General features: G+C 32.5%; 2 protein-coding genes across 3 annotated transcripts in view; both read left to right on the top strand.

The window, feature by feature from the left end:
• LOC124356963 (vesicular glutamate transporter 1-like) overlaps positions 1-8,251 on the top strand; it is a 29,893-nt gene extending 21,642 nt beyond the window's left edge. The window contains exons 10-12 of one of the 2 annotated variants that reach the window (XM_046808303.1): positions 3,011-3,131; positions 4,123-4,304; positions 6,832-8,251. In XM_046808303.1, coding sequence (XP_046664259.1) covers positions 3,011-3,131; positions 4,123-4,290 — 289 coding nt within the window. In that variant the 3' untranslated portion in view covers positions 4,291-4,304; positions 6,832-8,251. Of the gene's footprint in view, positions 1-3,010; positions 3,132-4,122 lie in introns of both variants that reach the window. The other variant, XM_046808301.1, reaches the window with a different exon arrangement.
• Positions 8,252-11,855: 3,604 nt separating this feature from the next.
• LOC124356964 (vesicular glutamate transporter 1-like) overlaps positions 11,856-23,290 on the top strand; it is a 31,726-nt gene continuing 20,291 nt past the window's right edge. Inside the window, exons 1-3 of the mRNA XM_046808304.1 lie at positions 11,856-11,906; positions 13,990-14,158; positions 20,335-20,571. Of these exons, the coding sequence (XP_046664260.1) occupies positions 11,884-11,906; positions 13,990-14,158; positions 20,335-20,571 (429 nt within the window). The 5' untranslated portion in view covers positions 11,856-11,883. The remainder of the gene's footprint in view (positions 11,907-13,989; positions 14,159-20,334; positions 20,572-23,290) is intronic.

Below are 23,290 nucleotides of genomic sequence, written 5' to 3' on the forward strand. Positions count from 1 at the left end.
CACACTAATACTGTGTCTGGTACTGGCCTTAGGGCTGGCAACGTTCGCCTGGGCTGCCTTCTGGTAACTAATTACTGACTAGCTGTATCAACTTTTTTAGCAAAACAACTGTACTGCGGTGTGATAGCGCCAACGATCAAGCTAGCCTATGACTTCAACCCACTCGATGGACTGTCCGAGCTTTTAATATCTTGGGAATATTGAAAAACTTTGAATAACTTATAGAGTTTTTTGAAACATTGTCTGCAGCGGACAAAACAGATACAGATTACAAATGTGCAAGCTATCTTAAGGCAATGTTACAATATAAGTATTATTTCTTTTCGCGGTTTTATTGCAAGCATTGAATTCAGTAGTGGATGTCAACGAAAAAGTCCAGTGCCATCTTTTAAGTGTAGCTGATCTGGAAAAAAATTTCAATTTCAATTCAATTTCAATCTTTTTATTGTCGTAGACATGTATTACATGTATGACAAAAGTCAGTAGTACATTATTAATAAATAACATATAAAAATACAATATTTGTATGAAAGTCAAGCTGAGTAGGAACTAATTTTACATTAAATAATAAAAGAATACAAATGATTATTAAAATAGAGTTTAGGCTAGGAACTCCCCAACCGAATAAAAACAACCCTCTAATATGTATTCTTTTAGTTGTTTTTTAAAAATTGTTTTTTTCAGTTATATTTTTTAAATGACTAGGGAGCTTCCAAAAAAACCTAGCCCCTGAATTTTGAGGCAGTCCACCCGCCAGAGCCGAGCGATGTTGGGTTTGTCGCAGGTCTACTCGGGCTCGCGTGTTGTGGTCATGTATAGCAGCTCCATCTACTACATTTGCACAATGAAACCTGGCATAGATAATGGTCTCGTAAATATACAAAGATGGAAAGGTCAAAATGCTGTGCTCTTTAAATGCATTTCTGCATGAACTTCTGCGAGATATGCCAGCCACAACACGCACAATTCGTTTCTGTAAAACGAAAACCCTTTTTAGTAAGTACTGAGATGCCGAGCCCCAAACAAGAAGCCCATACCGCAACCGTGACTCTATCAAACCAAAGTATATTATTTTTAATAACTGAACATGGCGATATTTTGCAAACTGGGAGATCAGGAAGGACGATGAAGACAAAGAGGCATACACAAAGTTTATGTGGGATCGCCAAGTCAAGTCATCGTCCACCTGAAGTCCCAAATATTTTACTGATAATTGGTGTTCTATTTTTTCTTCGTTTATTTCAACACATGGAGGCTGAAGATGATTATTTTTTTAAATTCTGTAAATTGTATTTTTTTGAAATTAAGATGTAAATTCAGATTATTTAAAAATTGATAGGCCTGTGATAAGACTACGTTACTGTTAATTTCGAGTTCTTCTGTACTGTAATTAGAAAATATGAAGGCAATATCATCAGCGTACATAACGGTATTTTCGTGGTTTATAGTGAGCACTAAATTATTTATGTAAAGGTTAAACAAAATTGGTCCAAAAATATGAGGGCTTAATTTGTATATTGAATGGAAGATGTGATGGTTTTACATACAACACGCAACACAACATTGAAGATAATGATTCTTTGCTTCCTTGGAATCGATGTATACCAAAGAAGAATTAAAAATTGAAGTCAGCTCACCACACACTTTCTAAACCGAAAGTAGTATACTACAGAGCTATTTACATTGAAATTTGTAAAACTGTGCAATCTTTCATTACTGAGCGGTGTCCATCAACTGGACTTACATAAGTCATTGAAGTTGAATGAGGATGCTTGCTTTTAGTAAGCAGAGGAAAAAGCAAATATTGAAAAATCATAATACAAAATAACTGGTCTTAAATGGTGATATTTGTTAGTACATTACTCTGGAGCCTGTAGTTAGAGAATTGTTATGTGGAATAGTGAATTGTATTAAGCTTATTTAAGTAGTTCCAATTATAACGGCCATTTAGCGCCCTTAATTAAACATCTGACGTCATATCTCCGGTCAACAATGGGACAGAAGCAATTCAATAACTTGGTTGTTCTTCATGCTCACCGAGATGATTTTGATGAATTGGATTTCTGACCAGATAATTAAATACATACAGAATGTTAAACTTTCAGTTCCAGAATATTAGTGCTAGTTTAGTACTGTTTTCTATAGAAATAAATTAGTTATTTTCAAATACTTTAATAAATATGGGATGTAATTAATACCCACTATTTACATACTTTTTGAATGAAAGTATTACACGTAATGTATTACCCTTATTATTTATATTAAAGCTTTAGATATTTTTTATTTAATGAACCCTGAGCCTTATTAAAAGTAAACTTAAATTATCTACTTAACTTATTAATCAAAGTGATATTAATGTGCAACAGGCTAGCATTATTTTATGTTTTATTCTTTTAATTATAGTTTAGAATTTATTTAAATATAATTTCAGTCTTTTTGGAGCTATATATTCACTCTTTTACAGAATAAGCATATTTATTACTAGAATTAAATGAACCTGTTAGGAAAATACCGTACATGTTTATGTTTTGTTACTTTTTTCAAAGCCAAAAATGTGTGAATCCTCTCTAGTTTCCTGGAGTGTCGAGTAATCGAGAGTTTTCGGGGTTCTAATGTTGAATGATGACTCTAAAATGCTTAAAAACCTTTAAAACTCACACTTTTTTATCAAAAAATTTAGATGTAGATTGGAAAGACCCCCAATATTATTATTAGTCAGTGCCCCTGTACAGCGCAATCTGATGAGGATTTACTATTATGATTTCTCTATCTTCGAGTACCGTCTTAGCCAGTGTAGAAGAATAAACCCACCTAAAATTTACCAGTATTTATTTCAGTGTTCATGAGTGCATATTATATTATAAATTTAGCGTGAGATATAGCCTTGAAAGAGGAATGTAGTTTCCAAAGACGTATTATTTACTTTTAGTTGTAAGAAGGCGAAGTTGATCTTTTATTTTCAACTTGTGTTTTGTTGTTCACAAAACTAATAGTTGTCCTTGTGTTTCAGTGTAAACCACCTGGACATAGCGCCTCAGCATGCCAGTGTTCTAATGGGACTTTCCAACACATTTGCATCCGTTCTCAGCTTTCTGATTCCATATCTTACGAGTTACTTCATGACAGAAAGGGTTAGTCTATCCCACATTATGATTATTTTTATTGTATCATGTGTTATGGTAATACATACGAGGCGTGTTCAGAAAGTAAGTAACGTTTATCTTTTAAAGAAACAAGTAAAACTATTTTTGTCAACACCATTTTATTTCTACACGAAAGTCCAAACCTCAAACTATTTTACGACATAGTTTCCACCGATGTTCAAACACTTGTAGCGGGTGATCAATTTGTCTATACCCTCTTCATAGAAAGTTCCCGCCAACGAATGTAGCCACGACTCTATGGCAATTATCACTTCATCGTCGGTTTCAAAGCGTTGGCCGCATAGCTCGCGCTTCATATGCAGGAACAAGTGGTAGTCAGACGGTGCCAAGTCCGGGCTGTAGGGCGGATATCGAACTGCTCCCAACGAAATTGTAGAACTGATGTTTGAGTGTCACCAGCGGTATGGGGCCGAGCATTGTCATGGAGCAACACAATTTCGTTACGGAACATTGTTTTAAATTGCCCGCTTTAGCTTTCTGAAGGTTTCGCAATACCTTTCTACATTAATGGGTTCACCTCTTGACAGAAAATCAATCAGAGACCTCCACTGGGTACGCCTATGTTTATAGGATGTAATATCCAAATGTTATATAGTGGCTAAGGATTTGATTGACAGGAAACAATTTCTCACAATAAGTCAAGAGAAACTTGGTCTAGAACTAATAAAGATAAATGAAATTATTATCATGTAGCCTATGCATGTACAGAAAAACCATGTTAGCTTATGCAAAAATAACTAAATTAAGCAGCATTCCAGTACTCATTCATCCTTCAAATGTCTTATCATCAATTTTATTTCAACCCTTCTTCTTCACCCAAAATCATCCTCCTAACACACGTATGTTCACTTATAATTGTGTAATTTTTTCTTTAGAACATAATGAGGATCTGTCTATGCCCAGTTCCCCCAATCGTATTCTTAGAATATTTTAAAAATTTGAATGTGGTTTACCGTAGAGTTTGGAGCAGTGGCAGTACGTGTTTTACGTTAACAGCGCCATCTGTCTCGTGGGGGCTCTCTTCTACTGGGCATTTGCTTCAGGAGAGAGACAGCGCTGGGCTCCCCCTGCACCCACCCCAGAATCAGAGAGCCTATCACTCCCACAACGAAGCCATGTCATCTGATCCTGTATGAGGAATTGTAATGGAACTGTTGTTATTTTTGTTACTGAATTGAATATATTCTAAACTATGTACTAAACCATAGCTACCGTGCACAACTACTGCTTTGAAACGTTTTTGAATATTTAAAGAAACTGTTCTTACAGTTCATGTTCTTCAGTTCATTACGTATTAATTATATTTTTTTTTATTTTGGGAGAAAGTTACCCCATAGAGGAGGTTACTTTATTCCAAGTATAAAACTATATGAGTAAGTAAGCCAAGTCATTGTAATGGGGTAAAGTAACACTCAGGTAATAAAATAGTCCAACTTGGTTCTAAATAACTTAGAGGTTTATTTTAATCATACAAAAGATATCTGTAAAATATTTTTCGTTTTAATCAGAGAATGTATTCTCTCTGACCGTTTACCAACTAACGTTTGATTTTAAACTAAATTAACCTAAATATTTTTGAAATTAATATTTAAAACCATACTGGTACACTACAAATAAAATACTGGATGTGAAGTTTCAATATATGCTCACATGACAGCTAACAGAACCATACACGGTCAAGTTCTGGGACTGAAAAAAACACGCTTAGAAACTTGTTTTTGGAGGTTCGATTCCTTAAAGCACATCTTTCCAAGTGTCTTTCTGATCCGGCCATTTCAAGGACCTCTGCATTGAAATGTTCACTTCACAATCATTAAAACTTTCAAACTCACCAAACCTTTCTGACAACACTTTTTAGTGAAAGGCAAGAACCCATTGTCCCCTGCAGTAACTCCTCAAAATCGTTTTATTCCTCTTTTTAATATTATTCTACTACTGTGTGAAGATCAACATCCATATGCTGTCTTCACATTAAGCTTCCGCTTTTTTCTTTGGAAATATTTTATATATATATATATATATATATATATATATATATATATATATGTGTGTGTGTGTGTGTGTGTGTGTGTGTGTGTGTGTGTGTGTGTGTGTGTGTGTGTCTCTTACCTTAATGCTTACAACCCGTCTAGATGCCAAAGCTTGAAGGTATTAGATATTGAACTATTTTAATAAATACCTGGAAGAAAATTAATATTTTTTTATAAATCAGCATGGTTTCTAAAACAAATAAAACGGCAAAAACTTTGGTACTTAATTTAACAAATGTCATTAATTATTTTTTAATCTCCAGAGAACAAGTTTGGCCAATTATGTCAATTCCTCAAACGCATTTGATACCCTTAACTACGACATACTGCTGGGTGAATTTAAATAATATTGGAATTGAAGCCTGAATTTTAAAGTGGTTCACAATTACCTGTAAACAGACCATTTTCTGTTAAAATAGCCAATGAATATAGTTCTTACAGAGTATCCAATCAGGGAGTCCCACAAGGTAGTGTTTTGGCTCCAATTTTATTAAGTATGTGTAAGCAGTATTTCCAAACAAAATTTTAATGGGAATTTTTGTATGTACTCAGATAAAACAGCACTTATGATGGTCCATAAAGACTTTTTTCTAGCAGGATAATTTTTCTTCTCACTATAATATAATCCTTAGATGGGGACATGACAGAAAACTAGTAATAAACTCTCGTAAATAACTTTAATTTCTCTCATATTTAATATTATTGACTGTGTTTACTTATTTTACCACAATGAAAATAGTTGTTTCAGCCAAAATCTAAAAGTGGCAGCGATGAAAAATAATTTAGGTATCACTATCGACCACAAATTAGTACAATAAAATTAACCTATACAACAAATACGTGCAACAGCACACCATCAAAAATTGACAAAGAGCAAACATAACAGAACGTTTTTAATTATATAATATAACAGATTGACAGAAGATTGTTAACAACAAGTTTTTAAGATTTAAATATTAATACAAACGGATAATTTCGGGATATCAATATATTAATAACAACAGTGTAATAAATATATTTATATGGCAAAATAACAAATATATAACAATGTAAAACTATAACTAACAATAATATACCCATACATTCACATACATATACAAATGATCTACAACCACAGTGTGTATGTGTATCTTATGATATGAATTCTGTACATTCCATCTTGAATTTAGGTTTACCTTCAAAGAATATACTGTTGCCATATATAATAACAAGTTTATTGAACAAAGTTCGGCCAAGATGGGAAAATTGATGTCTAGAAATTTCTTCAAAATAATTTGGTATATGCAGACAGTTGAGTTGAACAGATCTTGTCTCTCTATATGTTATTTTAATAGGAAATCTCTGCAGATGCTTATGCATATACATCAATGCATTTAACTAGAAAATTTGATCAAAATAAAGATTATTATTATCATTAAAAAAATAGCTTACTCTATCCATATTGTAATACTATAAATTATGCGTAAGACATTCCGATGACACATTACCACAGGTTATAATATATAAGTGCTACCATAATGCATGATACCGTGTCACAATGTACTCTCAAACCAAGACATTATATAATTGGCCATATAAATTTATTTGTCATAAATTGTTTCATGTGATATAAAAAATTATTTATTTTCCTCATTTTCTGGCCAAATATCTTATATCGATTACCCATTTCGAATTAGAGTCAACATAGCCAAGACCTGAGCCTTCTATTCCATAATTCTTACATGTTTGTATTGATATTTATACCTAAAAAGTCAAATGCTTTTTTTAAACAAAATAAATAGCAAGAATTAATGTAAGAGGAGTGATGGAATTTGTGGTGCAGCTTAGTAAAAAACCATATTGATTGTTGAAAATAAATTAAAGTATTGTACTTTAGCAGCATTTCCTTAGTTTAAGTATAAAACAACTTGGTACTGGTAAGCGATATTGGGCGAGATGATGACAAATCAGTGTCATACACTTTCTTATACACAGGTAAAGCTACAGCAATTTTAAACTCATCAGGAAATACTCCCTGTTTAAGAGACTTTTTGTAAATACAGTACAACAATGGTACAAATATATCTACCGACTTTTTAATTAAATTGCGGAATTAACTACATGTTTATTACATACAATACTGCAAAACGTTTATTTCTTGCAAGGTAAAGTGGTGGTAGTAAAATTTAATTTTAAAACTATTATTTCCTTGTAGTTGCCTTATTGTCCATAATTTCCTTAAGTATTAAATTGTCTACAAGTCTCTCTGTAAAAATTTATGTTTTTGTTACCTATTAAATAAATTGATTGTACGTTAAACATAAAAAATTGTTTTTCGAATGCTCTTTTTTTGTGTTTTACATACTCGTGGTACATCTTAAACAATAAGAGAGATACAGTTATGGAACAAACTCTATTCAATTTATCATGTCAACAGCCATTAGAAAGAAATGAATTCGTCTCTAAATCCCTCTTACCAAACTCTCAACAAATGATAATTTAACCTCGGTTACTAAATTGTGGATGAAATATTTTGTTGGCTATTAATCAGTAAAAAAGCATTTCCGGGGATCTTTTTATATGGAATTATTTCATTATTTTTGAAAGTAAAATGCTCCTTATACCATCCAATCCAAAACTACTCTTATGTGTTATTCTATGAAATATTTCATAAAAATTTATTTCAACTATATCACTATGTATATCAAATATATTAATAATACGTGTGTGTGTTTGTGTGTGTGTGTGTGTGTTTTTTTTTTTTGTAATTATTGGTAATATATTGTGATACATTTTTCAGTAGATTTAATTGAATATTACATGTTTAGATTGTATATATTATATGCTGTAATTAATGCAATTTTTGTAATTGCTTTGTCTGTAGTCTAGTTGTACTTTCCTTTGTTAATGGCTACAAGTACTGTCGCCATAAATATTGTTCGTTTTGTAAATTATAAGGTATTAGTATTAAGAAGATGTTTAGAGTAAAGATGGGTACCCAACGATGAATTATTTGTATTGTTTTGGGACCCAAGACGCTGTATGTGTTTTGCAAATAAAATTCTTTATTCTTCACTATTCTAGGTGCATTCACTTGTTCCTTGCTTTTGGCAGAGGTAACCTTAAATATATATGTGGATTCAATTTTGGAATTTAAAAAATAGCAATTAGAGTGTTTTTAACTTAGATTTCAATTAATCAGTTAAAAAACTTTTTTCTGACTGAAAATAATCGCAGTATAATTTATAGTTTTTTTTGTGTTTCAAACTGTATGTATGTGATTGAAAATTGTAAAACAGTTTAAAGATTAAATACAACCATGTACAATTTATGGTTAAACTACAAATAAAGGTAAAGTTTATGTGCGACAAAATCTTGAATTTTATCTCAAGGAGATATCTTACGCTGGAGATATCTTTCATCACGATATTTTACACCTAATTTCCCTTTAACATTCGATATGAATAACATTTTAATTAATTAATAAACCCGTTAAAGACGTATTTAATAAAAAGAGTGTGTTGTCATCCAGCACAGTTTTACCAATTTACTGCCCTTTTTCTTTCCTGCTCCAAATACCTTCTTAATCATGTTTATATTTCATTAATTAACTTATGACTTCAGGTAAGTATTCAAAGAGAAATATACACTTATATAGTGAAAGTAATAATTACTGTTTAGCAGTATTTTTGGAAGACATTTTCGTACCAGCGATCTAAAACCCTACATTGTTAAAAATAACAGACTTTGTTTGACTTACTGTGAAAATTAAATGTTATAGTGACAATCCGTTTTTTTCTGTCTCCCGAAATCATGCGATGGCGAAAAGAAGGCCACTCTTTCCCTATCTACTATTTGTTTAAGGGGACATAGTGGCTCGACATAGTTTCCTTGTAGAAAACAGAAAACAAGAACAAATCGTCATAATAACGAGTTATTTTCAGATAAAGTCAAATAAATTATGTTATTTCTGATAATGCAGATTTTATGTTCCTCCGCATACTACCATACCGACAAATAATATGACATTTAATACTTTTAAAATAATTACTAGATTGTCATGAAGGCAAATATATGTAATAAAAGAAATTGACCCAAAGTTTTTTCCCTCTTTACTTTATCAAATAAAAAAATACTTACGGCCTTACTTGTTTACTATTTAAGTCATCAGCGAGAGTGAAATTTTACATCATAGAAGCTAATCATGGTAAATAACTTTTGTAATAATTAATGAAAGTACACGAATAAATAAATCTATTTTGTTTGTTGGCGATTTTAATGTCATTCTACTAGTCTTAACAAAGACTCTAATGCCATATTAGATCATCTTTTCGGTTACAGGTTTAGAAAAACTGTTACAGGTATCAACAGATTTTGTTTTGTCTTTCTCTCTAATCAAAAAATATATTTTTAAGCTATCTCCTTACTTGATTCGTTTTTAAAACATTCAATAATTCTGGTTGTTTTCTCAAGTAATTTTTAGATTACTAAAACTACCTCAATCATAAAGAACTTTAATGTTAACCTTGATAGATTGATGCCAATATCGAAATATTGATAATTTTTTTAATGGTGCATTTGGGAATAACGTTAAATCTACTGTGCCTTTTTGTAATGTACTACTTTCTTGAAACCAATAATATAATATGTTCATCTAAATCTAGGTTCCATCATAATATATCCACAATTTCCGCTATTTCTTCTGTTTGTTCGAGATCAGTGACTGTTCAGACCAATAAGAATTATTATTATGTTTATATTTAATTAAAGATTTTGACGTTGTCGCCCACGATACTCAGGGTAGGCTTACGGTGAAATATTTGAGTCTAGACAGAGATATGTTCTCGAAAATTTTTTTTCCTCCAGAATTGTTGTTCTGCGTGGACTTTCTGGTTGTCTGGGGTCTCAGATCACGTTTTAAGAGTTTTAAAATATTTTCGGTCATGTAACATCTTAACACTCCCATCTACATTTATTTATCATTACATTGACTTTTTTTGAATTACACCAATTATCAATATAAACTAAAATTATTTAAAAATAGAGAAAGTGAAGTTACACATTAATTTATAAAAATTCAATTCTTTACTTTGGTCCTACACTCCTGAAAACTTAGACGTTATCTGGTCGGAAAGGCATTTTACTGTTTGCATGAAGTACTAGCTGTCTCTCTCAAACGAGGCGTGGGAAGTGTGGAAGCGACAGTGTCTGTGTTGTATTTGTCAACCACTACGGGTCGCAGACGGATTCGTCATTCCAAAAAATTACAAAGCGTATATTTTTTTCTGTCAGCTGTTATATTTAAAATGTCAAAAATATTAAAAAACAACTGAACTACGATACATTGTTCGACTACGATTATACTCGCAGTTTAACGCAAATTAAAATATACCTGGAATATGTGTATGGAATATGTAATGGAAGAGCGTTACAACCCACAACACCCCCCCCCCCCCAATCAAAGGGATACATTCAACCTAATACAAAGACGCAAAAAAGGGGGACTTTTGGAGGTGAAAAAGGACGACATTAAAGCAAAATAAGGACAATATTAATATAAATATTCTCATGAACCTTGCGGAAAAACATATATTTATACATTATTAAATAAACACACATTATAAATTAGTACAGTATTACTTGTAATGCAAATAAAAACTCAAACTGGATTTGTTTTGACACATGAAAAGTTAACATTCTCTTTATTAGGCGCTTAAGCATTTTATTGAATTAATATTGTAGCAAACGAATATTTACCAACTTAACAAAAAAAGTTTAAACACAACAAGAGTAATAATCTGTATTTCTTCAGCACCCAGCATCTGCATTTAGTCTAACAATTGATTGCCAACTGTATCATAGAGTAAAAAACAAACATGAAACTGTTTGATTTTATATCAGCAATTTTATATTTGTTATTAGATTTTATATATGTTACAACAAATTAGCGATGATTTTATATTATGTTATTACTACATATTAAAGTACAAGCAGGTAATTTTCTTTACTTATTTTTTAATATTTAATAATTACGATTGGTTGATATCTTTCTTTTATTAACCTATTATATGAATTCAGAAGACATATGTACATACACCACTATGTACATAACGCCAAATGGAAAATATAGTTCATAAGTCCCTTGTTTTTTGGTCATAAAATATAACCTAGAAAATAATTTTGCACAAAAACTTTATATAAGATGTGCCATTAGATAAGGAATCAATATATAAAATAATAAAAAAATTGGAAAATATGGGTCATACGCATAATATGGGTCATAATATGTTTTACAACGCACTATCTATTTTCATAAATAGATTGGTATATTTGTTAATCTGCTCGCTCCAGTATGTTATTGTTTACCCAGTAACCTACTGTAATAAGCGTTATCAGAACTGCTCCGTTCCTAGATTCATTACTTGGACAATAATCGTCTCGGTTGTTATTTGTTACTGAGTAACGTAATACCATAAAGCTGTTATTAGAACTATAAATAAGTTAGAACTTTTTAACTTGACAGTTATCAGTGCGTTGTTGCCTGTACGATACAGCCTAGATGTGACTGAAATAACAGGGTGTTCCTGGTAGCACGTTATCTGGGTAATAGGTTACCACTGGATAACCCTGTTGCTAACACTAATACGTTCCACAACGCCAATCTGTAAGCGGCCGACAACAAGAACGCAGTCGGTGTCTGTTCGCGCGCCATGGATAACCTTCCACGCCGCGGGTAAGTTGGTTCTTTCAATTAACTCTTGTAATTGGTGAAGTTCAATTTAATTATCATAGTATAGAAAAGAGAGTACTTCTGAACGCGTCCATAATGCCATAACGTAACTTTAATAACACTTGTATGTATTTTAAGATTATTTAATCAACCTTAATAACAGTTTTTCTTACTTGTTAAGGACGCTTTTGTATACAGAAAATGTCAGTCGTAGTGTATATTTTTATTCCATACAAAAAATTATCCTCGTACTAAATATTCATTTTGGGAGGTAGAAACCAAATAAGATATTATCGTACCTCGGTAATATATTAGACCCACTATACGGGAAAACAAGGGAATTTATTTTCCGCTAGTGACTGAGACGAGGTGCTGATATCACTTTGTGCCGAGTCGAATACTCTTTAATTCGAGTCATTGTCGTATTCGAATACCTTAAGGTTGTGCTTGCATCAGTATTGCAAACTCTGACCGGTAGATCACACATAAGCAACATTGTTTTCGGTGTTTCTACCGTTTCTGGGATAAGCAGTCCTCTGACCCATTCCCTCGTCCATTCCAAGTAACCGGGAATTAATTATCTGTCCCTCCTGCTCAGAGCTCTCTTAATCCTCCTAAACCCTAAATCTGACAGTTTCTATTCATTTTATGTTTTGCGTGCGTTCTTTAAGAAATCCATAACAAATATTTTTATATTCAATACATCAAGTAATTAGTATTTCTGTCCTCATAACATTCTGAAGTTTATTTATGTACCAATAAATATAAAATTGTCTTGTATATTAATTTTATGAGATCGAACGTTTAAATTGTAACATTATTAAACAAAAACTTTAAGTTTTTGGCAAAACAATGCGAAATATCAACATGTTACAATGGTTTTTTTATTTATAAATAAAAGACGAATAAATACTTATATATATATATACACACACACACACACACACACACACATATATATATATATATATATATATATATATATATATATATATATATATATATATATATATATAAAACCATTCTTTTCCCAAATTGTGAATGGCTGTCGACTTTAAAGCGTAAGAGTTAAGTGTAATAAAACTATATGCTTAATACTAATACAAACGTAATGTAAATGTGTATTAAAAACTGTAATCTTGTGTCTGTATTGATAAATACTTGAAATAAAATAATAGTGTAATGCATAAATTAAAGTGAAATTGCGGAAGTAGTAGTGAATTATCATAACTTCAAGCCAATTCAAACTCAAATTTGCACTAAAATATATATACACGGATAAGTTACAATACATTACTCTGATAAATTCTCCACCAATAAAAGTCTTCCAAACAATTGAAAGTTTCAAAACTGATAGTATCCACACTGTAAAAGTTCACGACATAATGCAATTATACAAACATGCATTCTATAAAATATTAGGTTTAAATTTGTGCCTATATAAATGGCTATTTAAAACATTTGTCCTGTTTTAATCTTCCGTCTACCATAGTCAATAATCAGAACGAGACAAACAATCCACATGCTTATTTTAATCTTTGTATGTTTCAAGATGATTAAGTAATAGCTATGAATTATTTTACCAGAGTAATCCAATATCTGAGAATTGTTATAAAGACAGCCATAATACAATTTTTGAAACTACGTCAATAGGTGAAATGTCCCATCTGGCTTATTTGGAAGAAAGATAAATTTCACATGTACTGTTATCTCGAATTATTATAAAGAATGAATTTTCTGCTATCTAAAATTTTTGAACAACCGCTTTTATGGAAAAAATATTAAGAATAATATTAGCTCTAAATTGCTTTAAAATTTTTAAATTCTAATTTATGTTGTAAAACATCCCAGACCGAACTTCTTTTACGATCACAAATTGCCACCATCCTGAATCTTTCTATTGGTTGAGACGAACCAAAGAACTTACCTGAACATGTGTGTTGGCATCATTTGTTCACTATTATTCCCGTAATGATACTATATATTATTCAAAGGTCTGTACCATCGTTATTTGAAAACCCTTACAACTAACCAATCTGTAGTAATATTCTTCATTTTTATGATTTGTCCTTAAATCATGTTGTAGGCACAACGAACAAAGATGGATGTTCTGGAAGAGAAGACGTCACTTAGTGACGTTTCTCGCGTTCCTGGGGTTCTTCACCGTAAACATATTGAGGGTTAACTTCTTCAACGCGATTAACCCCATGATAACTCCCTACAACGTCACCCTGGACAACGGAACAGTTGTGGAGGTGAGCCATCAGCCAACACTACCAGTGAAGGAGATACAATTTAGTAGTGTCCTGTTTGATGTATGGAATTAAAAATGTGTGAGACGGGATTATTTTCTTAGAGAAGAGGAGGGGTTTAGACATAATTAAGAATACAAGCCTCAGAAAAATGTTTCAATATTAAGCTCTTCAAATTATGTTTTATGGTCTTTAAACAAAATTTCACTGGCAAATTTGGATTACTCTTGTTCATTTTTAATATTTATAATAGTTTATGTTATATAATGTGGTACAAAAAGTTTAAAAATTAGAAGATTGAATATCCGATTTTATTAATTTATTATTTATGAAATACATTTTATCATTATTGGCGTTTAAAGAAAAATTCAAGAATAGAGTATGAATGGAACGGGAATCTCCACTTTATGGGCCTTAAATGGAATACACGTTTCGTATACAGCTTGGAAACGAGATAAAAGTCGCGTCATAGGAGAATCTGCAGTGTGCAGGCCTTATATAGAAATATAAGTTACAAGATAAGAGCTGTTTAAAATATTATATATATATATATATATATATATATATATATATATATATATTTGAGTCGAGAAATAAGTTGCATGACAGTTACTCAGAATCTCGTTATATGAGATGTCGGTTGAGAAATTAATGGTAAGATAACTGGTTTTCTTATACCGGAATTTACATTGCGAGATTGTTATTTGGCTAATCTTCAGATTGAAGAATAAATGGTAAGATAGCGACTGGTCCTCTTTTGTTCTGATTTACATTATGGGATTTTTAGTTGGTTAATCTTTATATTGAGGAATAAATGGCAAGATAGGGCCTGGTCCTCTTTTGTTCGGATTTACATTACGGGATTGTTAGTTGACTAATCATCAGATTGAAGAATAAATAGTAAGATAGGTACTGGTCCTCTTTTGTGCGGAATCACGTTGCAGGATTGTTAGTGGGCTAATCTTTCAATTGAAGAATGAATGGTAAGATAGAGACGGGTCCTCTTTTATGCGGAATCAATTTGCAGGATTGTTAGTGGGTTAATCTTTAAATTGAAGAATGAATGGTAAGATAGGGACTGGTCCTCTTTTGTCCGGATTACACTGCGTTGTTGTTACTTGGCTAATCTTCAGATTAAAGAATAAATGGTAAGATAGGTACTGGTCATCTTTTTTCCGTGATTTAGTTCGTTTTAAGTGAGAAATAGTGATCCATTGTTTACAATTTTTGTCAAGTGCGTGCACATTGTGGTAGTGATCACTGTGGGAGTATAATTATTAATCAATTTATAATTGACGAGCTGATAAGAAATTGCAAGTTTTTAAGTTGATAGGAAGTTGATAGTTTTTAAGTTGTGCAATATCAGTGAGCGCCATGTCAGCTCAAGGTCACGACGCGTAACTGGCTAAGTCCGGAAAACCGGAGACGCCCGAGTCTGCTTCACTAAGGTCTATTGATGATAAATTGAACTCCATAATAAATATTCTAAGCAAACATACAGATGACATACAGGATATTAAAAAGGAACAGAAAGATTTAGCTGCTTCTATTGAGCTGTGCCATACTAACATCAGTGATGTGAAACAACTTGTAACCAAACAGGACTCGAAAATAACTGCTTGTGAGGATGAACTGGTGCGTGTAAATGAGGAGAATCAGAGGTTGTGGAAAGAGTTGAAAAGTACTAAGAAAGAACTTAGGGACTTGGAACAATATTCTCATAGAAACAACTTAATTATATAGGGAATACTGGAAGATAACAACGAAAACATTCAACATGTCATGAGAAGATTGGCTGTCACCCTGCAATTTTAAAACTGGTCATCAAGTCTGATGGATGCTGTACATCGGATGGGAAAAGCTACACAGACTCAGCCGAGACCCATCCATCATCGTAAAGTTTGTGAGCCGACTACACAAGGATGACTTCTGGAACAAGAGGAAGGTCAGGCGAAACCTCAGAGCTACCGATCTCGGCTACAGCAGCGAGAACTCTATTTACATTAATGAATCGCTAACACCTGCCAACCGAGAGCTGCTGAAGATGACGAGGGAGGCTGCCAAGCAGAAGGGTTATATTATAACCAAGTGTGGACGACCAACTGCTCCATCTTTGTACGGCGGGAGAAGGGATCGCCGGTCATCAAGATCACATCTTCCTCGGAAATCCAACGCATGTAGAGACAATACTTGTAAGTTACCGTATTCCATACCTCTAATTGTTATTTATGTGTAACCTCTATATATATTTTTTTATTTATTTATGAGTTCTCTATATTTATTAATTATTATTTACTATAGTTCATTAATCCATAGTATCTTATGCAAAGCCCTAATATACATTTATTAGCTTTAATGGGTTACGTTTTCATATTTATTAAGGTTTATTTATGTGTAATCTCTGTATTTATTCTTATTTATTTATGTGTTCTCTATATTTATTATTAATTATTTATTATAGTTTATTAATCCATAGCTCATGCATAGACCCTAGCATATATTTATTAGCTTTAATACGTTACTATACAATTTTTAATTTATTATTAGGCCTACTACATTTAGCCCTAAATAATTTTTTCCTGAATGACTTTTGGAAAACTAATTTATCGGAATTGACTTTTTTGTTCACTTTAAATTTAAATGGTTAAAGAATCAATAGAATATTCCATTTATTATCAAAATGTAAGAGGGCTCAGACCTAAAACTAATACATTTGTTTGAAATTTATTGACAAGTAGTTTTGAAATAATAGCCTTGGCAGAAACGAATTTACAATCAAGTTTTAATTCTTTTCTCATAACTTTAATCAAGCTCTTTTCTGATAACTTTAATGTATATAGGTGTGATAGAAATTTAGATATTACAGGGAGACAAGGAGGAGGGGGAGTTTTATTAGCTTTGTCTAAAGATCTATTGTCAAATAAATTAGATAACTTTCAAGTAAATGTAAATGGATGTAAATGTGTTTGGGCAAAAATCTCAAATAATAAGGGAAAAGTATTGTATATTAGTGTAGTTTATTTTGGACCTAGATGTCCATTAGGGGTTTACCAGGCTTTTTACGATTCTTTGCAGCAAAATACAGCTTTCAGTTAATAGTAACGTAGTAATCAAAGGTGATTTTAACTTGCCAATATATGGATCAGATTCTAACTTAATCACTGGTGATAACCTATGCAAGGAATTGTCTCTATTTTTAAATTTACACGGTCTTAAATTAAAAAACAATATTTCCAATTTTCAAAACAAAACATTAGATTTAGTTATTTACAACATGGATAAGATAGAGGTAACCAGGTGTGAGGATCACTTAGTGACGGAGGACCCTTATCACCCGGCTATTGAGGCGAGGATTGTTGTTGATTCTCCGTTATCTTTTAGGTCATGGTCAACCGGACCAGCGGGTTATTGTTTCAGTAAGGCCAACTTTCTTCAATTGTATCAAGATTTATCTTCCGCTGACTGGTCTCAATTGTATTCCATCCCAAACGTAAATAGTGCAGTAAATTGCTTTTATAGTCAAGTGAATGAAATAGTTGGAAAATCTTGTCCTTTAAAAAGAGAAAAAAGATCGAAGTATCCATTATGGTTCACCCCATCAATTATTTTAAATTTGAAACTAAAGGAAAAGTTGAGGAAAAATATAAAAAATACAGTTCTTAAGAAAATTATATTAGATTTAAGAATCAAAGGTCTCTTTTGAAGCGTGAAATGAAGTTTGTGTACGATAATGACTTGCATAACATAGACATTTTAATTAATAGAGACAGTACTAAATTTTAAAGTTTTTTTAAATAGTAAAAGATCTGAAAATAGTAAGTTAATGGTTATGGAATATAATGGAGTCAAGCTAGGTAGTGGAATGGCAATCGCCTCTGCATTTGCAGAATATTTCAGTTCGGTTTATAACAAATATACAGCGGAGCCGAGTGTAGAGTCAGCGACGGGGGCGCCGTGTCTGGCGGGTGTGTCATGCCTGGCTCTTCTTTAAGTCTGACCTCTAACGTTTTTCCCGACAGATGGAAAATTACTCCTATATTTAAGAGCGGAAGGAGATCGGAAATAGTTAATCACAGGCCAGTGGCAGTTTTGAATGTATCAGCTAAAATATTTGAAATAATTGTACATAAATCTCTATTTAATCGCTTTAAAAAATACATTTCCCCAGCACAACATGGATTTGTTCCGGGAGGTCAGTTAGCACAAATTTGTTAAATTTTACAGGATATATCTCCTCGGGGCTCTGGACTCTGGAGCTCAAACTGATTCTTTATTTCTCGACCTGGCCAAAGCTTTTGATAAAGTCGATCATCAGATTTTATAGTAAAAACTGAATTTTTATGGCATATCATTAAGTTTTTTAAATTTTTTTCTAATCTTACATTGTTGATAGGAAGCAATTTGTTTTTTATATTGGTTTCAGCTCATCAACCTTTAATTTTCAATCAGGAGTTCCTCAAGGTTCAAATTTAGGGCCTTGCCTGTTCACTATATTAATAAATGATATAAGTAATTGTATATTCTCTTTTAATGCTCTTTTGTTCGCGGGCGATTTAAAAATATTTAAGCAAATAAGGTCACATTCGGACGCTGGTGAGCTGCAAGCCGATCTTAATAACGTTTTTAGATGGAGTATTTAAATCAAAATAATTTTAACGCATCAAAATGTGAGGTAATGGACTTTCAGAAGATCTCGTAATTACATAGAAAATGATTATTTTTTGAATGGAGTACTAGTATCTAGAGTGAACGAGAAAATTAAAGATTTAGGTATTTATATAGACTTTACTTTATCTTTTAACTGTCATGTAGATGCGTGTGCTTCAGCAGCTAGTAGAATTATGGGGTTTGTTATTAGACAAAGTTTCAATTTAAAAAATGTAGAAACTCTGATATTACTGTATTATTCATTGGCCAGGTCGAGGCTGGAAAACAATATCATTATTTGGAATCCTATTCATACTACATATCAAAGTATGTTAGAAAAAGATCAAAAACTATTTTCAAGGTATTTATTTTTTTAATGCTTTAACATTTTTACGTCCGCAGTTCCATATGACGAGTTGCTGGAGTTGTTTGGGTTCGGGAGTCTTGAATTGAGGAGGAAGGTAGCTAGCCTGATGTTCCTGTACAAGCTGGTGCGAGGCTTGGTAGACGATCCTGCTAACCTTGCCGTCTTATCTTATCGCGTACCTTCATTCAACAGTAGGAGCAACCTTCTGTTCTCAGTTCCATTCTGCCGCACGGCGGCTCATGCTTCCTCGCCACTCTACCGGGTGATGGGGTCGTACAATTTCATACAGACCTTAGGGTCTGATGCAGACATTTTTTGTGACTCACAAAATGTATATAAAATTAAATGCCTCACAAGTTTAAATGAACTAATCAGCTGTGTATAATGTAATTGAATTTTATTGTACCTATGTTTGTAACTTTTTTATATTCCATGCAATTAATTGTTTGTTCCTATTTATTTGATGCGCATATATTTATTACTCATTTTCTTGTTATCTTTAATACATTTATTATTATTGTTATGGATTTTTATAGATTTATTTATTCTCATTCGTTAATTTATAACTTAAAAGTTATAGGTTATATAAGTTACAGGCAATAGCCTGTAAGTAAAATTTCTTTTATGTTATCACATAATTTAAAACTATATATAAAGTGAAGTGTGTGAAGAACATGCCCACAGTTAATTGTAACATATGTTGTTTTATATGTAATAACCGCTTTATTGTAAATGGTTAATAATATTAGCCTATAAAGCATGCAAATGAAATAAAATAAAAATAAAATAAAATGTTTCATTCCAAACGACTCATTCACGGGATGTTTAAAAACTTTTGTTATTGCAAGTAAAAATGGATCTTCTGATATTAGATAATCAATCATTAGGTAATTAGATTTTCAAATATGTAAGGCAAAGATCCAACATTGGTTTTATATCTTACGCATGATCCAACAGTGGATGATCTAAGGATGTGAATGTATTTAAATGCCGTGTAAATTAGTAAGTTTCTAACAGTTTTTTAATATTTTGTAGAAGGTCCTACGCAATAAAGTAACCATTTAATGTGTTACTGTGATTAAACATTCCATAACAATATTGACCCAAGCGTTGACACAATTCTGTCCTTACTTATAAATCTCCTTTTGTGTGATTATGATTTCAGAAACAAGACGTCACCTGGAACTTCTGGGAAATATTCACCATCTTGCGCGCCTTCATCTTCGGAAATGCCGCCACTCAGATTCTAGGAGGGTGGCTAGGTGCCTGTCTGGGTGGCAGTCGAGTGTTCGGTGTGGCGGTGGCCCTCTCAGCACTCATTTCTCTTGTTACGCCTTTTCTGGTCAACACAGACGTGGTTAACATACTGATAGCCATCAGACTCATTGAAGGTCTCTTTGCGGTATGTCAGGATAGATTAATTTATGTTATAAAAACTGTTATCAGTTTATTAACAAACACTGAAGTTAATTCCTAATATTTTCCTACACAATTTCATAATTTGACAGAAAATCAGTGTATATAAAACATCACTGTTATTACGAGGTTGGCAGGTCTCCAATAATTTGAATAATCAAACAACTGGTTACTTCTTAACCTTATCTAATATGCTGGAGAGGAATGTATACTGGTGAGTGTAGTTTGACATACACTCAGTGTATATAAACCTCACTGCTATTACGAGGTTGGCAGGTATCCAATAATTTAACAACCCCACAACTGTTTACTCCCTAACCATTTCTAATATACTGGAGTGGAATGTACACTGGTGAGTGTAATTTGACATACACTCAGTGTATATAAACCTCACTGCTATTACGAGGTTGGCAGGTATCCAATAATTTTAACAACCCCACAACTGTTTACTCCCTAACCATTTCTAATATACTGGAGTGGAATGTACACTGGTGAGTGTAATTTGACATACACTCAGTGTATATAAACCTCACTGCTATTACGAGGTTGGCAGGTATCCAATAATTTTAACAACCCCACAATTGTTTACTCCCTATCCATTTCTAATATACTGGAGAAGAGTGTATTTCTATGAAATTCATTCTTATTTGTCGAAATAAGAGAAAGAAAAAATTCCCTCGTAAAAATATTGTATATTGTATGTAAAAATATGTGTATATAAAAATAAGTAGAAAAATGTATGTGACCGATAAAAAGCGTAATTTTCACGAAAATGAAATAACATAGTCACTACAGCTTCTAGCATTTAAAGAACTTATAAAAGAAAGCAATTATGAATTCAAATTGCCTAAATTTTGAGAGAAATAGATAGATTATTTCCAAAAATGTTAGATCATAATCGTGACGATTCGTTCTGAAACCTTTAGGCTACTTTGTTGAATATAAATGATTGAATTTTGGAAGATAATTCCATTAATCAGTAATTTGTTTTACTATACCGCTATTTTTGTTTATAATTTTAAGGTTTATTATGAAACAGGAAGAGACTTTTCAACTACAAAGGAGTATATTTCTGAATTTTAAGAAAGCATTAAATAAAATAACATGAATGTAGTTAATATTTTTTTTCGGAAAAAAATCTACTAAATAGTGAAACTTGTTTTTAACAATATTTTTCTATAATAAATGGGGAATGCAAAAATACTTGTCCATATTGCTATCAAGATATATTGAAGAAATCTTATAATCGTCATTAAAATTTAAAAAAATTGAAAATAAGAAAATAAAAGACGATGTATTTAATCATTGAAGAAAAAGGGAAAGGGTAATCAAATTTATAATTATGAATAAACTGAATCTGCTCTCTACCAAAGATTTGACCTTGGACCAGTCTCTCCAAAAATTCTGGCAGCAAGAAGAATCCCCCTCATGCCGAATACAGTTGACATAAGAGTAACTTTATGATCTGCATTTTGACTCAACACACTCTAGAGATCCTGATGGACGTTATGTTGTTCGAATTCCGTTCACAAAATCAACCAACTTCCTCTCGGAACATCTCGTCTCACTGCGGAACGTAGATTCCACCCTCTAGAAGCTAAGTTCCGTGCTCAGTTTCATTTTCATGAACAATACACTAATTTCATCAATGAGTATGAATCTTTTGGGCATATAAGCAAAATGGAAAACTTTTATGTAACCTCACCTGCTACTTATCGCAAGCTACAGATCACCATATGAGACATCCTGCTCCTATTCAGGATTACAAAATTGTGTTTTGTTGTGACATCAGGAAAATAACCCGCATGATAAGCATGCACCAGATGTTTCAACTCATTCACTGACGTAATTCCCCCTCTCAAAACATGTCACTTAGGTGTAAACAGTTCTCCGTACCTTGCTATAAGGACTTTTTCTCAACTCGCAGATGACGAAGGTGAATATTTTCTCACGGCAGCTAAAGTACTGCAATCTCAGTCCTACGTAAATGACGTAATAACTGGTGCAAACACTGCGTATGACGCCCTAAATGCTCAATCATGGTGAACTACACAACTGCTGCTGCTATGTACGTTTTACGTTACCAGGAGTTTTTCCAAATACTTGTTAGTCGTGTTTATAAAACTGGAAATGTACAATTGGATCACATCAAAGGAGAACAGCTCACTAGTTAATGATGATGAGGCACCAGACGTTTTAGCTGCGATTGATCTGTGTGACGTGACTCATCTGTAATAGTGGCTACATATGCAGGAATTAGGCTACGATCAGTCCTCAGGATCCGTAAGGACAATAAAGTGCACCCATACCGGATTTCACTACATGAAGAACTGCATGGAGATGACTACCTCCTAATAATTAACTTTTGTTTGTGGGATCGTGATAAAATGCACTAAGATGAATATTGTTCACAAGGTTTATGATGCGACGAAGATGCCTTCCAAATCAATGGAGAAGTGAACCGTTACAATATGAGGTTCTGGGCTTTTGAGAATACCCATTGGATGCGAAAGGTAGACAACCAAAGATACAGGTCTTTCAATACTTGGTGCAGTTTTATTGCTAACCAAATGTTTGGCCGATTGTTTGCGAAGGACTCTTGGATGGAAATATGTACAACTTCCTCATCTATTACTTGCCTAATTTATTGTTGAATATTCATGAAGAAACTATCCAAGAAATGTGGTTTATTCTCGATGAGGCAC

This window comes from Homalodisca vitripennis, chromosome 3 (assembly GCF_021130785.1).
Source record: "Homalodisca vitripennis isolate AUS2020 chromosome 3, UT_GWSS_2.1, whole genome shotgun sequence".
NCBI classification, from domain to species: Eukaryota; Metazoa; Arthropoda; class Insecta; order Hemiptera; family Cicadellidae; genus Homalodisca; species Homalodisca vitripennis.